The 18,249-nt window shown below is 40.8% G+C and overlaps 2 protein-coding genes across 2 annotated transcripts; both read right to left on the bottom strand.

Moving 5' to 3' along the window:
- Window positions 1-1,750: 1,750 nt before the first annotated feature.
- On the bottom strand, window positions 1,751-9,202 carry lrrc57 (leucine rich repeat containing 57). Its single transcript, XM_076300585.1, has 6 exons — window positions 8,945-9,202; window positions 8,210-8,442; window positions 7,882-8,017; window positions 7,316-7,584; window positions 6,343-6,528; window positions 1,751-3,145 (listed from the first exon to the last, which is right to left on the bottom strand). Exons 2-6 carry the CDS (start codon window positions 8,291-8,293, stop codon window positions 3,104-3,106), a joined length of 717 nt encoding a protein of 238 aa, XP_076156700.1. The 5' UTR covers window positions 8,294-8,442; window positions 8,945-9,202; the 3' UTR covers window positions 1,751-3,103.
- A 1,378-nt stretch (window positions 9,203-10,580) lies between these two features.
- On the bottom strand, window positions 10,581-17,344 carry heatr4 (HEAT repeat containing 4). The gene is given in 14 exon segments (XM_076300126.1): window positions 10,581-10,751; window positions 11,058-11,136; window positions 11,375-11,564; window positions 12,163-12,232; window positions 12,609-12,789; window positions 13,357-13,475; window positions 13,644-13,748; window positions 13,868-14,037; window positions 14,424-14,600; window positions 14,961-15,104; window positions 15,350-15,601; window positions 15,723-15,824; window positions 16,153-16,340; window positions 16,596-17,344. Coding segments are annotated over 14 exon segments (2,697 nt in total).
- Window positions 17,345-18,249: the final 905 nt, after the last annotated feature.

Below are 18,249 nucleotides of genomic sequence, written 5' to 3'. Positions count from 1 at the left end.
GGAAAACGAGAATAAGCCCATTGAAATACATTATGGCGATTTGAATTAAGGCACCTTCAAACAAAATCATTCCATAGGCTACAAAATACAATTCGTCTACCAAAAGTTTAGAACGAAATACCAAAATAAATGTGAGAATCAGAGTTTGTCTACTGCCAACAGGTTAATGGAATCAGACCATAATCACTGATATGTCTTGAGTGAATTAAAATCAGTAAATATATTTAAATGCACTATGCTATTTGGAGCTGTTGTGAAGGTCTGTCTCTATTATTTGCTACTTACTATGTCTCACTATGGTACTATGGTATGGATTATCTAGTGTTTTTCAACCTTTTTTGTGCCACGGCACACTTTTGACACTTAAAATGTCCCACGGCACACTAAAATCCTGTGTGATGAAAAATAAACATACCATAGCCTAAAAATTCAAATAATACACATAGCCTTATTATGGCTTCTATGCAAGACCTGCTCAATAAAACAAGCGCCCTCTGTTTCATTTGTAGGTGACTATATCTAATTTAATTGTTGTTATGAACTGGATATGTGATGATTCTGTGAATACTGGATATGGGGCCCCCGTTGTAGAATGCCTGCATACCACAAATAGTGCAATCATACAATCAATGAGAGCATTATAAATTCTTTGATGCAACAGTTGCTTTTCTGGACCAGTGAGTGACATTGTGGTAATTTTCTGCGGCACACCTGATGATCTCTCACGGCACACTAGTGTGCCCCGGCACAGTGGTTAAAAAACACTGATCTACAGTGCCAGACCCTGTAAATTATGAATTGCATTACTTTGACTATTCAGCCGTTTGCTCAAAGTTTGACTGTTTATATGTTTTCTTTTAGATCATCCTTAGATTGAGCCTGATAAAAAGAAAAAGTGTCTGCCACACCAAGAAAAAAAAAGTATATTGGGTAAGAATTATGGGCTAAACCTGTAAAACAATTTAAATTTGCCCATGTTCAGGGTGAAAAGTGAAAAAGAAAGATTTGCATAAGTCAAATTGGTGTTTTTGAAAAGAAAACATCATGGAGAATAAAGAAAAACATATTTAAAAAATCTTTGTATATTCCCACAAGGTGTTTGGGTGCTCTGAAAATGATAACCAAAATGATTTTTCAGACTTGTGAGGTCTGCTGTTCAGACCCTGAAGGGATTTGTTTTCTGTTCATTGCTTTTTGTGAGAGTGTTTCTACTTATCTCAGTAAGGAAAATAAATCAAAAGCCTATGTTGAGTACAAATATGTCTTCTGAAGGCTTAAACAGAGCCCAGCCAAAAACTCCAATAAAATTTGTATCAACTTTGAGGGACATCTATGACCATGCAGGATTATCCAGACCAAACGTGACGATTTTGCTACATACTATTCCTATTTATGTACCAGCATGCAAAATTCAAGCCTCCTACATAGTTTAGTTCTTGCGCTGTGGGCTTGTGAACTTTGACAAAAAAAAGAGGCCGAACAAAATCGACACCCCCCTCCCCCTGTAAATCTGGCTGTATCTTGGAAAGTATTGATCTTACATAAGAGTAATTTTACAGTGTGTCTCCTGGGTAACATAGATACACAATTTTTTCAGAATTTTTTGAGACCTAAGTGCGTGGACCCTGGTTGAATTGACATGGAATGACCCAGATGTTAAGGTTTAGATTAAGCTTTAGAGATTTCATATGACAGATGCACTTAAATGACTTTACCTTACATTCACAGACAGGTTCACTCACTAGTAGGCTACACGTGAAGCTGAATAGTGTTTATTTGTTAAAAATATCATTATACATAACCGTTTTTGGATGCAATTTCTGTTAAATCCTGATACAAATCTTTTTATCGAAATGAAGCTGGGTAACTCATAAAATACGTAAGACATGGAATTCATTGAAATTCTAACAGTACGCTGTGAACTGAATCACAAACACATCTGTCATAGAAAAGTGTAGAAGAAGCATCTCATATTAATCATTTCACTGCTAGTATGTACATGTTTAAGGGAAAAAAATCAGAATATTCAAGTAAAACCTGAAACGGAACAGTTATTAATATACTTCATTCATCTTAGAAGGTGCAACAAGCAATGTTGATGACATCAATGTACATAATGGCAACTTCTTGCACACAGCTATTAACACTGATAAGAACATGAATATGTTATATATCTGCAATAATACAAACATTAGTTATTACTGTAAGCTTGAATGTACCAGTGCCAAACGATACAGGACTTGCACTGAGCTATACAGCAGTGTGGGTATAATTAGGTTCTAAGAGTGTGAACGCACATAGACAAGAAGTTGCCTTACTAATAATTCTGCACATTCCACTTTACACAGCTTTTGTACTGAATTAACACTAAAATAAGCATACCTTCCTTCTCCAGCAACCTCCCCCATCTAAGCAGGAAAACAATATCAACAAATCGAGAAAAATAAATACTCTCTGACGTCACACTGGTCAAGACGTTTAAAAATATAATCTATATTATAATCAATATCTTGCATAAAAACTGCATCCTCTGTTGACTGAGGTTGTTAGTGGGCATTGGACATCATTCGGACTAAAGCATTTGAAGCATGGCATACTATGTTAGTGGTCAACAGACATATACTCCACAAAGCGCATATGAACTCAAGAGCAAGGATGGCTACACAAATACAACTTTTCTCATAAATACCTGTAGTACTGAAGAGTGATTATTGTGTTTATCCTGTTGTTAAGCCTGATGGCATAGACATACACATGTAGGCTACTGTAAAGGAGCATGGCTTCTGTGCCAGGAGCATATGTTATCCCTGGAGTGGTTTCAAGAGATGCTCGCTTGCTTTCTCTCTAGTTGAGGTGCAGTGTTTGTACTATAATGGAGAGAGACACTCCCCCATGTAACTAAGCAGGCTTGTAGTAAGTAGCTCTAGCCTGCTGTGAAGTAGTCCTTGTTCTCTCTTGTCCATCTTCATTTCATGTGAACACACCGCTGCCGTAGCCATACCGGGAGACACGACCACAGGGTCGTGGACCAGGGACGGGCACAGTGTGTAGCCTGAAACAGTCGAGAAGCCAGTCCACCCAGCCGGTCCCAACTTCTGCATGTTCAGGCAAACTTCTTCTTGGTTGCAGTGAAGCGTTCCATGTACTAAAGTGGGAAAGATGAGCCACGGATAAGAAAAATAGAAGGAAAGGGGTTTGGAGTGTCTATGTGTCACACAGGGCTTATTCGTGAAGACAGAAAATAATTTGTGATGGTTAAAATATTATGGATATTTTGCTGACATTAATGCCTCATGACATAAAAAAAACAACAATGAAATTCAAGCATCCAGATGAATTCTGAAGTAAAACAGTACGGGATAAAACCCAAATCAATTCAGTAAAACTACAACATGTACTGTAAATGCATATCAACATATTCATACATCTTTTTCAATGCTCACACTGCAGTTCCAGCGTCTGGTCAGAAAGAACGCTCAGGACTGCTGTAGGTCTACTCTGAGAGATCCCTCACGGCCACAAGTCCACCGAGTTGTGGCTGATCTGAGAGCTGCCATGCCATGCTATGCTATGCTATGCTATGCTATGCCATGCTATGCTATGGTAGACACCTGGTGTCTGGATTGAGAGACTGCTCAGAGAGGAACTCTGAACTGATAATAACAAACTAGCATGAGGATCTGTGGCTTTCAAAAGTCCACCGAGCTGCTGATCTGTGCTTCCAGTGCTCTCCACACTGCCAGATAGGCTACCGGGTTCGTCTGTTCAATGTCACCATGCTGTGCGCTGTTCACACAAAGAGAAATCATTGCCCATGGATATATTCAGTTGGTTGAATTTAACCAATGGACTCATTATCAAACAATGGAAAAAACCCATAGGTTAAATGTATTATACCTTGTGTTTCACTTGTGAAAAATACACCATATAAATAAAACACTTAGACCTAGGCTACTTACTTACTATCAAGGTAACCAGCCACCTACAGAATCACATAAGTGCTAAATGCTACAGTGACTGCAAGGGCTTATAAATAAATGGTCAATTCCTAAATAAAATAAGCAAGCCAAGATTCACCTTACTAAGATAATGACCTCTGCTTGGCAGAACTGAAGTTCTTCACAGTTAACATAATACACACACGTCATGAAACATGAACTTCACAACAAACTAATGTAGGTTGACAGCAAATCACACTGAGCTTGTTATGTTTACCGCTCAGGAGACATATGACTCCAGATTTCAAACACTATATTATGACAGGAAATTAAAAACAAGAACCGTCTGATCCTTGCCTACGCCTAATCCTAATCTTATTTTTAAACGCCACTGCGTCACATCCAGTGAACCTTGCATTGCAAAAAACATCTGAAGACTGCATTCCAAAGTTGCCATTGCACAAATGGGATAATGAGACCGTTCTGGAAAATGAGAACTATTTCTGAGCCTATTGCAGGCGGTCTATGATGAAGATTAAATAAAAGCAATGAAAATAAATGTGGCCTAGTTTAAGCCTAGTCCAAGAAGAAATTAAGATACATAAAGGGTCGAATGGACATTTTACAATTAAGCCATCACAATAGTAATAGGTTACCTCTCTAGTACTGGAGAGACATGGGACTCTTTTTTTTTTTTTTTTTTTATATATTTTTTTGGCTTTTTGTCTTTTTATTTGGACAGGACAGTGGAGAGTGACAGGAAGCAAGCGGGAGAGAGAGATGGGGTGGGATCGGGAAATGCCCGCAGGTCGGACTCGAACCTGGGTCCCTGTGGTCACTCGGACCCGTATATGGTACGGGCGCTGTAGCCTGCTGCGCCACAGCGACCCCGGGGACTCATTTAAATGAGGGGCAAAGTGTAAAGTCTAAAGTCTAACTAAAGCTTATTTAATAACTTGGCAAAATCCATTTGCTCATGTAATAACTTGGGCAAGCCTTTGTGCATAAACATTGGTGTGAGACAGGTCAATGCTTCCATATGTACACAACAGCTTTAGTTTATGTAATTTGCCTGTCATTTAAATGATGGCCCTTGGTGTTCTTCAATGTAATTTAACTGCTCTATGCAAATTTCTTCAGATATTAATTTTGTTTATTTGCATAAAATAACTGTTAAGCTCATAGGGCCCTATCATGACAGTCAAAAGCGCATCGTCACTCGTCAAAAGCTTATTCAAATTTAGTAGGATGTCCAGTCCACATTGGGAGGGTTTTCGTTATCAAACGTCGAGCACATAGCGCAACAAGGTGTTCCTAGGTTTTTTAATCAGTCATGGGTGTGTTTGGGGCGTAACATAATTTAAACCAATGAGAATGACATCGGTCATTCCCTTTAACGGCGCAAAGCGCGATGTCAAATAAATGCATCTGTATTTTGACATTCAACGGCGCATTTGAAGGAGGCTGCTTGCGAGACTGTATGGAATAGTCATTCCACTAAACCATGCTTTACTAAAACCTAGCATAGCCTTCACACATTTGCACTCCTCTATTATTTGAACTCATTGGCAAAGTGAAACTAACTTCACCACGGTGTCAGTCAACGACAAGACAGTTATATGCAGTTACTTTCACTACTGACTGACAATCGGTTAGCCTACCATCGAAAACATAGGCTGGAAAAAGCAACACTTACCCTAATATTGCTCAAATGACTGAATAAAACAACATTTATCCTGCAGAGGAGTTGCTTATATCTCATGACAGTGCGTCTTCAGCTGTGCTCCATACGTGTCTCTTGCCTCTCCCCTAATCACTTTTAACTGTTGTTACCAATTTGCAAATGATGGTGAATAACTACTCATCATGAGATACAGTATTTTGTAATATCTTTATTCTAATTAGGCCTATGTTTCCCATTGTAATCGTGCAATTTGTAATGTTTTGCATGGACGTGCGCTGGTGTGCATTCATGAATGATAGAAGGATGGTGTGTGCACCTGCCAATATGACTGTTGACAATGCGCTCTTAAAATAACATATAAACAACTCGCCATAGACTTCTGACCAGGTGTACAATAGCGATTTTTAGACAATGTGCCAGGTCACTCCCTAGGTTGTTAACTGCCACACCCCTGGGTGCATTGTTTAACAAATGTGCAAAATAAGGAATTAAACTTTGCGCCGGGTGGAAAACGAGTTTTACGCCATGCGCCAGGGTGCAAAATACAGCCCATAGTCACATGCTGGAAAACAATGCAGAAAAACAATTTCTGCACCAGTTGTTCACCTGTCAAAGTTCTGTTTAATGACGAACAAGGACAACAACAACAATGAAATCCACCCCAGCAAATACATCTGTGTCCCTTAGTCAGAGGGGACATTCATATCCACCCTCTCTTACCTTGTCGTAACCCTCAAGGTCGCGCATCATCTTGACTTCAAAGAGGTTGCCCTCCAGAGAGAGCAGGGACACCTGGGAGTCTGTGAGGATGGAGATGGGGATGGAGGTGAGCTCCAAGCAGTTCTCCTCAAGACGCAGCACTTTCAGCCGCTGACAGCGCGACACCTCTGGGGAGACCATGGAGATCTGACAGAGAGGAGAGAGAGAAGAGAGAGAGAGAGAGAGAGAGAGAGAGAGAGAGAGAGAGAGAGAAACAAGAAAGAGAAAGAAATAAGTATCAGACAGACAGACACATTTTCAAACATGTACACAGACACAAAGCCAAGTGTTCTGCTCAGAAACCTGCACACACAGATACGTACGAGACCAATATGATTACATGTGCCTTTATCCTTCCTGTTCATAGGCCAATGACTCAGCTGCTATGTTCGTACTTGTACGTGTACATGCAATATACAAAGAAAATAGTATGTTTAACATCATATATTTTTGACTATTTTTTAACTGCAATTTTAAATGACCTCATACTTCCTGCAAATATGTGAGCCCCAATCTTAGCCCACAGTGCATGCAGAAGATGGTGATCCATTTGATCTGAGAACTCCACATAAATAGGAACTACAATTTGTGGTTTGGTTAGATGCCACTTTCCCTTTTAACTCTGCCTTGCTGGTCACACCCTTTCACTTGCTGCAGGCTCATGTGTTACAGTGCAGCATTTATCAAGGTAGTTTGTGGCGTCAAATCCAGAAAGAAAATTGATTCTCTTTTACATAAATACTTATTATATGCTATTCAATCACACTGATATAACCTTTTAAACATTACAAATAGCGCCACTGTGCAATTTTCGGAAAATCCCATGGAATTTACAGCTATAAATACAACTTCCAAGGACCTTAAGAATGGCAAAATGAAAAAGTTTTAGACCATAAACAACAGACAAGCTGACGATCCACTAATCCCCTCTCACCTGGTTCTGGTTGAGGTTGATCTCAATGGCCTGCAGTTCGGCCACTTCCGCAGGCAGGGCCTGGATACGGTTCTTGGACACGTCCAGCACATCCAGGTGACGCAGGGTGCCCAGGCCACCGGGGAGCTCCCGCAGCTGGTTGCCCGAGAGGCTGAGGGTGCGCAGGGCCTTCAGTTGGCCCACGCAGGCTGGCAGACTCTGCAGCTGGTTGCCGTTCAGAGAGAGGGTCTCCAGCTTCTTAAGCTTCCCGAGTTCACTGGGCAAAGATGCTGTGTGCACAGCCAGGAGGAAAAGACAGACACACGGTGATGATTGACCGACCAATCACAAATTCCTATGCCAAACATAATTCAGAATTTTACTGTAGTATAGTTGACAGGGAACACAAGGTATGTGCATTAGGAAAATGGATGGTGCACGACCATAACAATTATGCATCAATAATGCATTGCACAGAAACCCTTTCAGGGGGAGGAAGTAAAAACAACATGAAGTGCATGAAGAAAGAGAAAAATCAATAAGGAAAATTCTCAATTCATTCATTCAGATGTGGATTTTTGACTCACTTAGCTTGTTTGCGTTGATGGTAAGACTCTTTAAGTGTAAAAAATGTCCTATGAATGGAGGCAGCGCCTCTATCTTGTTATTCGAGAGGTCAACAGTACGCAGGTTCCCAGTCAACCTTTGAAGCTCCTCAGGAAACTGTAGACAAAAAAAAAGTTTGAGAGGCTATGCAGTGTACAGTACACGATACACCTTTATGGTCACAGCTGTAATAAAGATGAATAAGGCGTCCTTATGCTGATCAAGGGCAATATAAATCAAGGATTCACATATTGATTTGCTACAAAACAAGACAACCTGCATGGCATTGAAGTCATTAATAACACCTACCTCTGGGAGACCTTTGCCAGTCAGCTGAAAGACGCCAGTTTTCTGGGACGTTTCCAGGTGTGCTTTGAGCGCACTGTTACCCATTTACTGCTGATATCCGCTGGTGCGGCCCTCGCTGAATAGATTTTGAGATCAATTTGCAATGAGTCCACCAGAAGCTTGAGCCTTTATTGCCTTGTTGGGTATCTCCTTTCAAGCTTTTGGTCTACACGTCTTCTAGGTTTTTTCAAATCCTATTTACAAAGAGGAAACAATTGAAAGACCACTATACGCATATTCATACACATTCACGGCAAACCAGCAACAGTATTTCCATGCGTAATTTACATAATTTGAGCAACACACCACTGAGTTCCTGACTCATTCTGCTCTGGGGCGTCATGCTGTACTCTGCAGTGAGCTAACGCTCAGCAAGTTGGCAGCCTGACGTGTAATTTCTCACATTACATTTAGGCTACTCACGATATCTCATTGACGTAATAACTTTATTGCATTCATCCACGTTGTGCGCAACGTTACATTCATGAAATACACATGGAGGCTGAATTGACAACACCCTGGATTTGAGTTCATAATCCCTCACTTACTGTATGCTTCCTGTCATAAACAACCCGGATTAACAGACAAACATCACAATGCAAGCAACGATAGATGTTCAGAAACATACGAATGAATATCGGTAAACTGTAAACTCAATTATAGCCTAAAAATGAACGATAGCAAGCTTGTACTTACTTGATGGCTTCGTGGACTACTGCCAGCGTTGTTGCTAGCTCGCTAGCTAGCTAGCCAACATAGGACAGACAGACAGCAGCTACAGAAAAGAGGCTTGATAGAACAAAAGTTGAATGCTTATCCAACATTTGCTAAGTGTTTCTTCATCTCCAAGGCAAACCCAAACGTTTAGGTTATTTCTCTAAAGCAATACAATTAGAAACCGTTTACAATAAACTTAAAAACTGTCAGCTCGATGTCTCACAGTACCAAACGGAGGTGACATAAACCAGTTATGATATACTGAGAATATTCAGCTCCACAACGCTTGGTGGCAGTAAAGTTCATTCAGTATCTTTAATTATATGCAACACTCACTCACTGGTTATTAAACATTCTCCGTCTAACTCCAGAGAATGTCTAATGCTAACTCTAATGTGTGCACTCATGGTGAAGTGTAATAACATGGTATGATATGGTAATGATAAAGTACATTTAGGCTACTACACAGCTTCCAGACTACGACCATTCCTTTTAAAATTACCATGATCTCAGGTCTCTTTGTACAACGTTTGGTGGGAACTACTGTAAAGTAAGATTTTAGAGACATAAAAGCTGAGGAAGCAGGCCACTTAACTGAATTGAATATCTGTTCTGTAACTTGTAATTGTAATTTGTAGGCTACACAACATGATTTATGAAAGTAAAACAAGATAATCTGTTATTAGATACACACGTTTATTGTGATTCCCTTAATACTTTATCAGCTCTCAACTGAAATGAATGAATGAATCAAACATGAATGAATCAAACAATCATTCAAAATAATGGAAATGCTGTTCACATAGGCTACAACAGAGTAGTTAATCACCTATCTGTAGCCTAATCTGTTGAAAACATGACTCAAAGTTAGAGATCTCAAAACCCTTTAATGGACTTACAACAATATTTGAGGCTTATGTTTGGTCTGTTGGGTTAGGCTATGTTTCGGAAGGTTCCTTGTCATCTTCTAGTCGGTCTGCATCTGTGGACTAAGGATTCAGTAAAAACAAAAACAAGGTTTTTTTTTTGTTTTGTTTGTTTGAATTGCGTTCCCTCACAATAATGCATTCCCTCACAATAGTTTTTTGTTTCCTCACAAAGTGAAAAGTATGTTGAGGGGAATGCAAATGCAATGTGATGGAATGCAAAACTACTGGATGACAAATAAAATCATACCCAGGACCCTCCATATAATTGTTTCTTAGAGATAAATTATGGGGTCGTGACCATTTCTGTTGACACAGACTCCATCAGAGTATAATCTCTGTATCAACGGCAAGATAATTGTGAGTACAGTAACAGATTATTCACTGCTAAGTCTGTAGTAAAATATTTTAATATCATACCTTTCTGTCCGTTTTAATGTTGGGCACTCTACTTCTGTAAGGAATGCAGGTTTGCTACCTGAGAAAAATAATTTAATGTGAGTTCTCGAAATAATAATTCTAGCAACAGAAATAACCATGATAATATTTTTACTTGCATAGTTTTTATATGTTTGGACTCAGAATATAGTTAATCAGCTGTGTTAATCTTATAAAAAAGGTTTTCCTTGTTTTGTTTGTTTGTCTTAAAAAAAAAAAAAACTTTCCATAAAAACTTAATCACAAATCTCCTAACTTTTGAAGTGCTCATGAAGCAGCTCAGCGAGGACTTGGCTGTCTGATGTTTCTGAGTTGTCGTCCTGGGGCCCCTGAAGCCTCCTCCTGATCCCCTGCAGTGACTCCAGCTCCTTCAAAATCATCACTTTCTGTTGTATGACCTCCATGGCACACAGCTTATGGACCTTCATTAACAGTTGTGGGACAAAGAGTTTGGTCCATTTATTTGGTCAGTGTTCTATTCTCAGATGGATATACAACAGCATTAGATGTGGGACGGGGGTATTTTGATGCCACATGGATTTGTTTGACAAACAACAGATTAAGCCTTATATATAGTTGTTGTAAAATATGGTTTTAAGTTTACTAAATACACAATGTCACACAATGACCTCATCTCTCTGAGAGGAATTATAATTGTAGAGGACTAAAAATGTTATACATAATATCGTTGTGTAACATAACATTATGTAGAAATGATAGACCATTACCTGATCTTTGATTTTGTGAACCATGCCCTTGTCGCCATCAAGTTTGTAACCATGTATTTTCAGTAACAATTCGACTTTTCTAAAGATCCAAAAAAGACAGGTAAGGAGGACTACTCAAATACTTAAATTTTCATCTGAAGTAAACATTAGAGCTCACAATGAAGTCTAAGACAAATACAGATAGAATGTCAAGATGCTGCAAAATGGCACAGTGACATTTACTTTAGGTCGCATTATGCAACCACAAGGTTTTGTTAAAGAATTAACAGTGTTGAAGGTAAATGCAGGGACATTTGAGCCACTGTCTGCTATTTTACCCCCGCACGTGGGGATTGGGCTCCAGCACACAGCACTCCTGCAGGACCTGCTGGAGCTCTGGGCCCTCCACCCTCAGCTTCATCAGGGCCTCGCAGGCAGCGATGCGCACCCTGGGCTCCAGCTCATGGTGCAGGGCCCACAAGAGAAGGTTCTGCAGGCTGCTCGTAAGGCACCTGATCTTTGCCAGGGCTGAAACAACACACACACACACAGCCAATATATTTTAAGCCAAGAAGCACTGTTTATTGAGTTGCATACGACGTGCGATATGCAATAACTCACGCTGTGTATGTTTCAATCGGATTTGCTTGCTGTGCTCATACGGTACTGCTTACACTACAAGACATCCGACAAAAAATTCTGACATGCAAGAAATCCAGACAGATCGGACTGGAGCTGGAATGTTCAATGTGATGTCTTCTAATGTGAGCCTGCTGTCGATGCTCTCGAACTTAACAACAAATTGGACAGGAATTTGGCCTGAGTAAAAAGCGATCCGAGATTCGAAGATAAAATTGTGTTAAAATTTGGCTAAAAAAACCATATAACTTATAAAGTACTGGTCTGATTTACTTCAAAGTCTCTTACAAGGTAGAGGGTCACCAGACTCAGTAAAGAAGCATTGAACATTTAAGGTTAGTTCACAATGCTCGCCAAATCGTCAAAATACTAGTGTTTTTGAGCTGTTTTGGGCAAAGTGTGTCATGTTGACATGCTGACATTTGTAGTGTGGAAGAGGCCAATTATGTTAGATTGTTGTGGAAATAAATAAAATGAATATACTCACCAGAAATTGCTGCAACTTTTACCTCCCAAGCAGGGTCATTCTGCATCAAGTGTAGAAGCTGATTCATGACCTAAGATATAAAAAGCACATCAAGACAAAGAGTGTGGTCTGTGAGGCCACAATTGATGCTGATTCAGCTTGTCGACATATTTGTAGTTTATGATACAGACTCTATATAGACTAATATTGACTCTATATAGACTAACACAAAGTTGAAAGTTTCTCTTCTCCTGTGGAAAAATACTAAATGGTCTTTAATAATACTTTGAGTCAGTTGCATGTTAGGACGTAATCTATTGACCCAGAAATTAGATATTTTGAGTGTATGCTTGGTAAAAACAAGAACTGGGCTATGTATTGCCTTCTTCTCATTATACAAACACTACACGGTATATTAGAAACAACACACCCCACCACCAGCACAGCAGTGTCTCCATAACCCTCACCATATTGTCCCTCATCATGAGTTCTCCGGCGACGTGGCAGCCCTGTTTGCGGACGGCCACAAAGCTGTCGTTCAGGCAAAGCAGAAAGGACGGCAGCAGCTTGGCGGTCATGATGCGCAGCTGACCAATGAGCACCAACGCCTCCACACGCCTCGAACCCAAACCATCTTCCAGCTTCTCACTAAGGGAGAACAGGAGGGATTCAGTCGGGGTGATCCTGCCAATTAGTTACTAGTCAATAAGGGGTGTTAAACCATTTTCATACAGTATGCAATGGAAGCTTTGATGAAAACAAAAGTGATTTCCAGTGTACAAAATGTACACATCAGTATATGAGCTTCCTGGAAATGAAAGCCATGGAGTTGGTGAAGCAAGTTCAGTTCAGTGCTAGCTAGAGTATGTAACTATAACTATATACAGTATAATACAAAGTGTAATGTCAAAGTGAAATTCTTGATTTCCTGTTCACATTTTTCAAACTCGAGTAACAGTATTGCTTTTGCAGAATTGGCTGAAATACCATTTTGATGGGTCAATTCCTTTGGTCTTTGTTTCTTCCCACCTCTCTGACCTCTTTCAATTGTTGATGAAAAATATGGCAACATCAAAAAATGTCTGTCTCTTCAAAGCACTGGCTGACTGATTATCCTTGTTGTTCTGCTCTTTGTTTGCTAACAGCAGGGTTATCTCTAGAACAGTAAATATGTATAAGGGTGTATTGATGAATTATTGAGTGTTTGCTGAGTACCTCAGTTCATTGTGCACTTGTCTTCCCATCCCCAGCTTGCCTAGGGACTGTGCTGCTTTCTGTCTCACTTTACCATGCCAGTCATTCCACATCAGATGGATCAGCTTGTCTGCAAGGTCCTAGAGTAAGGGCACATCTAATTACATTAGGTCCCTGCATAGTAAAACATTACATACATGAGTATAATAATGTAATAAATGATGGTGAATGTGTAATGTATACATAAAATAGTCTTGGTGACTATATTTATATCAGAACTGCTCTCATAAATGGCAGGGTATCTGTACCTTGTTCAGTGGACCCTTCAGTTGAGAGATGGTGTCACAGGCCAGCACTCTGGTCCTCCAGTCAGCACAGTTCAGCTTCTCTGCCAGCAGAGAGCGCACTAGAGTCTACGGAGTCAGTGTTTAACACGCATGAGAGCCCCCCAGGAGGGCACCGGATGGCTTAAGTAGGCTGTTATAAATTAAGTGTGCGGAAAAGGATTGATGTGGCAGGAGGCAGAACGCACCGTCTTACTGCTGAGGCTGGAGAGGAGCGAGGCTGCCTGCTCCATGTCCATCTTGGCCTCACTCTGGAAGTGCTGAGACAGAAGCCTCTGAATGACAGCCCTGCTGGTCTCCCCCTCCATGGCTAGGAGCTGAGCTGCCATCCAGCTGTCTGCACCCAGACCTGCAAAATCTAACCAAGCACACAAGCACTGCTAATGTTAACATCATTTTATTTAGAGAGCAGAGGATCGCCGTCAAAGTAAGTAAGTAATTAAGAGATTAAGTGATGACTTTTACTGCTTGCAAGCCTTCCCTTGGAAATATCCCTGCATTTTATTTTTAAGCTTGCATGACTCAACTACAACAGTGCATTCAAATTAATCTTTTGCAGTCTTTGGATGTCACAGGCTGTGTTCAAAATGTTAACTCTTTTACTGTATAGGGTACTATGTATGTAGTGAATCAGCTATTTTGTAATGCTGTTTGAAATTCCAAACACTATATAATGAGTGAGTGAGTAAGTGAGTGAGTGAACGAGTTATCATTTTGAACACAGCTATAGTCTTACAGTCTCACCTTCGTGCAGGGCACTGCGGAGGATTTCTCTGGCCTTGGCGTCAGGTGTGCCCATGGCGTAGTGGCACACGGCTGCTGCCATCTGTACCCTCCTGATGGGGTCGTCCAGTGCCGCGATGATCAGCGGCAGCAGCTCCGGAGGAACCGGATGCACGTCCCAGCTGCGCCCAAACTGAGCTGAGACGAGAAAGAGAGTGAGATCACCACAACAACATCAACAACATACAACAATCATCTGTTATCTGTTTCGATCATCTGGTCTTAGCATCCTTACAGAGGACCATGTTCAGTACCATTTTCAGGGTGGAAATTCCCATTCACAATGCCCATCATGGTTACCAAACAGAGCCAACAGAAACGTCAAAGGCATTTTAACTGTCCTGTATCTGTAACATAATTATGTCTCTATAAACTACATATCTACGCTTTCTGTGATCATTTTCAGTATTTGGCCACAGCAGGTCCAACAGATACGTTTTTGGAGAGAAACATGACCAAAAGGGTTTTGTACTTACATACAAAAAGTGAACAACCCACCAGCATCTATCGGGTCCTCCACGGCCCTTGGCCTGTTCACGGCTCCCGAGGCGCAGGTTGCTATGGCTCCCAAGCGGACGTGATGGTGCATGTCAGTGAGGGCTCTTTTCAGGCCCTCTATGGTCACACTTTGCCATGTTGTTTCTGAACAGGACAGAAAGGGAAGATGGTTTCAAGCCAAGGGTCTTTTTAGTGAAATAAACAAAAAAACTAAATGTATGTAATTGGTTCATGCAAGTTATTTGTCAGACATATTTAGTTATTTGTCCGATAGATAGATGAGATTTCCTGATCTTTGTTACTGTTTACTTTATGACTAGATTTAGTTTTTCTTTGATGCTTTTATATTTTGAGTAACGTGCTGAGAGAATAAAATGATTGCGACATACTCATTTTCCATGTGCTTCTCCACTCCTCCACGGCATAGCGAAGGGAGGAGTGTTCTGTCATGGGCTCAGAGCGGCGTTGCTGTTTGGGTGCCACGGTAACCAGGTCGCTGTTGTCAGGTGGTATCAGCCCAATCTCTGTGGCGTAGTCAGCAACGGTAGGCAGAGCCACCCATCTCCGCATACCCCTCTCAGTTCGTCCAATAACTGATGATGTACATGCAAATATTAACTTACTGTATTTAACTTACTTACCTATTTTAATACACTACTGCACTGAATCAAAAAACACTTGAAAAAACACTTCTCAGTGACCGACCTTCTCTTTGTGGTACTTTGATCTCCTTCAGTGCTGTCAGAAATGTTTGTGGTCCACTAGGGTAGGATTCCTGAAGATGCTTCTGGTACTCGGAGTGGTTGTCCATGATAATTCGGTCATGGTTCTTTGTGAGTAGCTGATGGACTGGTTTTGCTATCCCTGTAGAAACATGCTTATGTTTTTTTTATTAGCTGCCATTTGTTATCTACTAACCTCGGACAGATTTCCCTTGCATAACTTATAAAAGCAAATACTGACAACGACAAATAATATAAGAGACAATAATAAAAACATTGACTGTAGTTATTAAAAACAATAGACAGGGGAGCGCTGTGGCACAACTGGCTAAAGTGCCCGTACCATATTCAGGTCCAGGTGTACATGGGGACCCAGGTCCTGATCCCACCCCATCTCTCTCTCGCACTCACTTCCTATCAGTCTCTCACTATCCTATCAAAATAAAGGCAAAAACAATGGAAAAACTTACCCAAGTGGAGCTGCTGCTCAAAACTGTTGTCGGTGTGATAGACAAATTTGCCTGCCCGTGGGTTCAGGCTGTCTTGCAGCTTGGGAGTTTGAGGGGGCTCAATGCGCTTCACCACCACATTTCCTGCCGTTCGGTTTACCCCACCAGGTTTATCCGTAGTGGTTGTCGAGCAGGAGTAGCCCTGCACCCTGAGAGGGAGAAGGACGAGACACACACAGATGAAATGTTAAAGAAACAAACTAAGTCACTTGAGAGACACTTATTATACTGAGCAAAAAAGTACCCAAAATGATCCATTTTAAGTCTCTGGAACAATGTTTTTAACGCTAAATTGGAAAGAAGTTGTGTCTTGTACAAAATGCTCAGAGATCCAAAGCAGTGTCTTTTATGTATAATAGTAGGCTATGAATGAAGTATGATATGAAGTATAGATGGTGACTTGCCTGTAATACACTGGCAATGGTGTCTCAGCTATGCTTTCGAGAGTCCCTTTCAGCTCTGCAATGGGCTTTCGCAGCTCCACAAAACAGCAGAAGTCCTGCTCGCTCATAGGGTCATCGCTCACCAGGTCTGTCGCACTGGCTGACCCATACTTCCTCCTTAGCATTGACTGAAGCCTCGACTTATCCATGATGCAGTAGCTGGGAATCTGCTGGCTGACGATCCACTTTGCAGTGGTCTTAGTAAGTTGTTTCAGTACAAACTCATCCCACTTCATTTCCATCCTGGGTTTGTCGTCCTTATCACTCCTTGTGGTCTGCTTCAGACAGCTGTAGATGTTAGGTACCCAACGCAAGCCTGTCCTTCTGATGGTATCCGACATGTTGTCCTGTGTAATGGAAAAAGTCAGGGACTCCTTGGCAGCTAGTGGAGCAATTGATGGAGGCTCCAATGGTAGAAGATGAGTCTCCTCCACAAGAATCTCTTCTTCATCTTTGGAGTGACTCGGTTTGATCCACTTTTTTTTTTTACTGTTTTGTTTGGGAATTGGTGCCAGTGGACCAGATGCATGATACAAACAGTGGAAGTTGGCCTTGCTGTAAGGCACAGTCTCAGGTCCCATCTCCATAATAACATCTTCGGAGAAGGTAATGCCTTGAGAAGCATTGCTGAGGAGTTGCTTGTACAGTTTATGACCATGTGGATTCTTTCGGGACCTGGCCTTGACTTTGGCACGCTGGAAAACATCCATGTTTTGGGCTAGAGTGACTTGACAGCCAGGTTTCTCTTTGTGGTGTTCAGACCATTTTCATTATAATATATTATTTGTGAAGAAAATTAAAAAATGGCCTATTGGAAAATAAAGAGAAAGTGAATATAATTTTGAAAGTCAATTGCAATGTATGTAGCCTACATTTTATAATAGGATGCTCACACTTCACCCGTCCTCAACTCTTTCTCCTCTCACTTGCTTCTGACAACACGTAGCCTGATGCTACCTAGCCTAGCTAAAAATCATAACTACTGTACAGTAATTTAGGCTTCACTTTAAAAAAATACATTACCTTCAATCTGATAACTTCAACTGCAAACGATGCGAAACACTCTGTTACTAGCAATAGCCTACTTGTGTGGGAATTTTGCGACATACACCGTGTGTCACTCTTACTCTTTACACATGCTCTGGGAGAATGTTGACGTTGTCATGCCAACAGGAGGTGGCCTGTAGGTGGGTGTGCGTGCCATAGCATTGCCTGCAGGCGCCCGTCTTTATGTGTAATCTGACTGGTCCATCACTGGCCACAACCAGTGGCACACTTCATGGATTTATTTGGGAATATGTGGACTAGTGCTACAATAGGCTACTACAGAACAACAACAACAACAACAAACATTACCCACACCAAGCCATTTCTTATGGGTTATATTAAACAATTAAACTAGTGCCAGGAAATCTTTATTGGTCTAAGATTGCACTTTAATGTTTGCAATTCTTCCTCAAGTCCTCAATGGAAATAAAAAAAAATTGAGGGTGAACATTTTTATTTAAAAATTGTCATCACAGGTCAAATATCTTATTCATGCAGTTTCATTTTAAGTGTATGCTACTCTGAAACTCATAACACAAAGATATATGCCCATACACATCTCTGTAAA

The sequence above is a fragment of the Alosa pseudoharengus genome, unplaced genomic scaffold, assembly GCF_046254945.1.
Source record: "Alosa pseudoharengus isolate Yale_2024_CS ecotype anadromous, Long Island Sound unplaced genomic scaffold, YU_APseudo_1.1 YU_APseudo_1.1_scf_22, whole genome shotgun sequence".
NCBI classification, from domain to species: Eukaryota; Metazoa; Chordata; class Actinopteri; order Clupeiformes; family Clupeidae; genus Alosa; species Alosa pseudoharengus.
Note: the sequence above shows the minus strand (reverse complement) of the source record. Positions and strands in the feature narration are given on the sequence as shown.

Excerpts from the sequence above, each read along its gene's own strand:
- lrrc57 (XM_076300585.1), bottom strand. The coding sequence starts at position 8,293 with ATGGGTAACAGTGCGCTCAAAGCACACCTGGAAACGTCCCAGAAAACT. Across the intron at positions 7,585-7,881 it reads CATCAACGCAAACAAGCTAA|CATCTTTGCCCAGTGAACTC; the intron begins GTGAGTCAAAAA and ends CTGTGCACACAG. Across the intron at positions 6,529-7,315 it reads TCAACCTCAACCAGAACCAG|ATCTCCATGGTCTCCCCAGA; the intron begins GTGAGAGGGGAT and ends CCTCTCTGTCAG.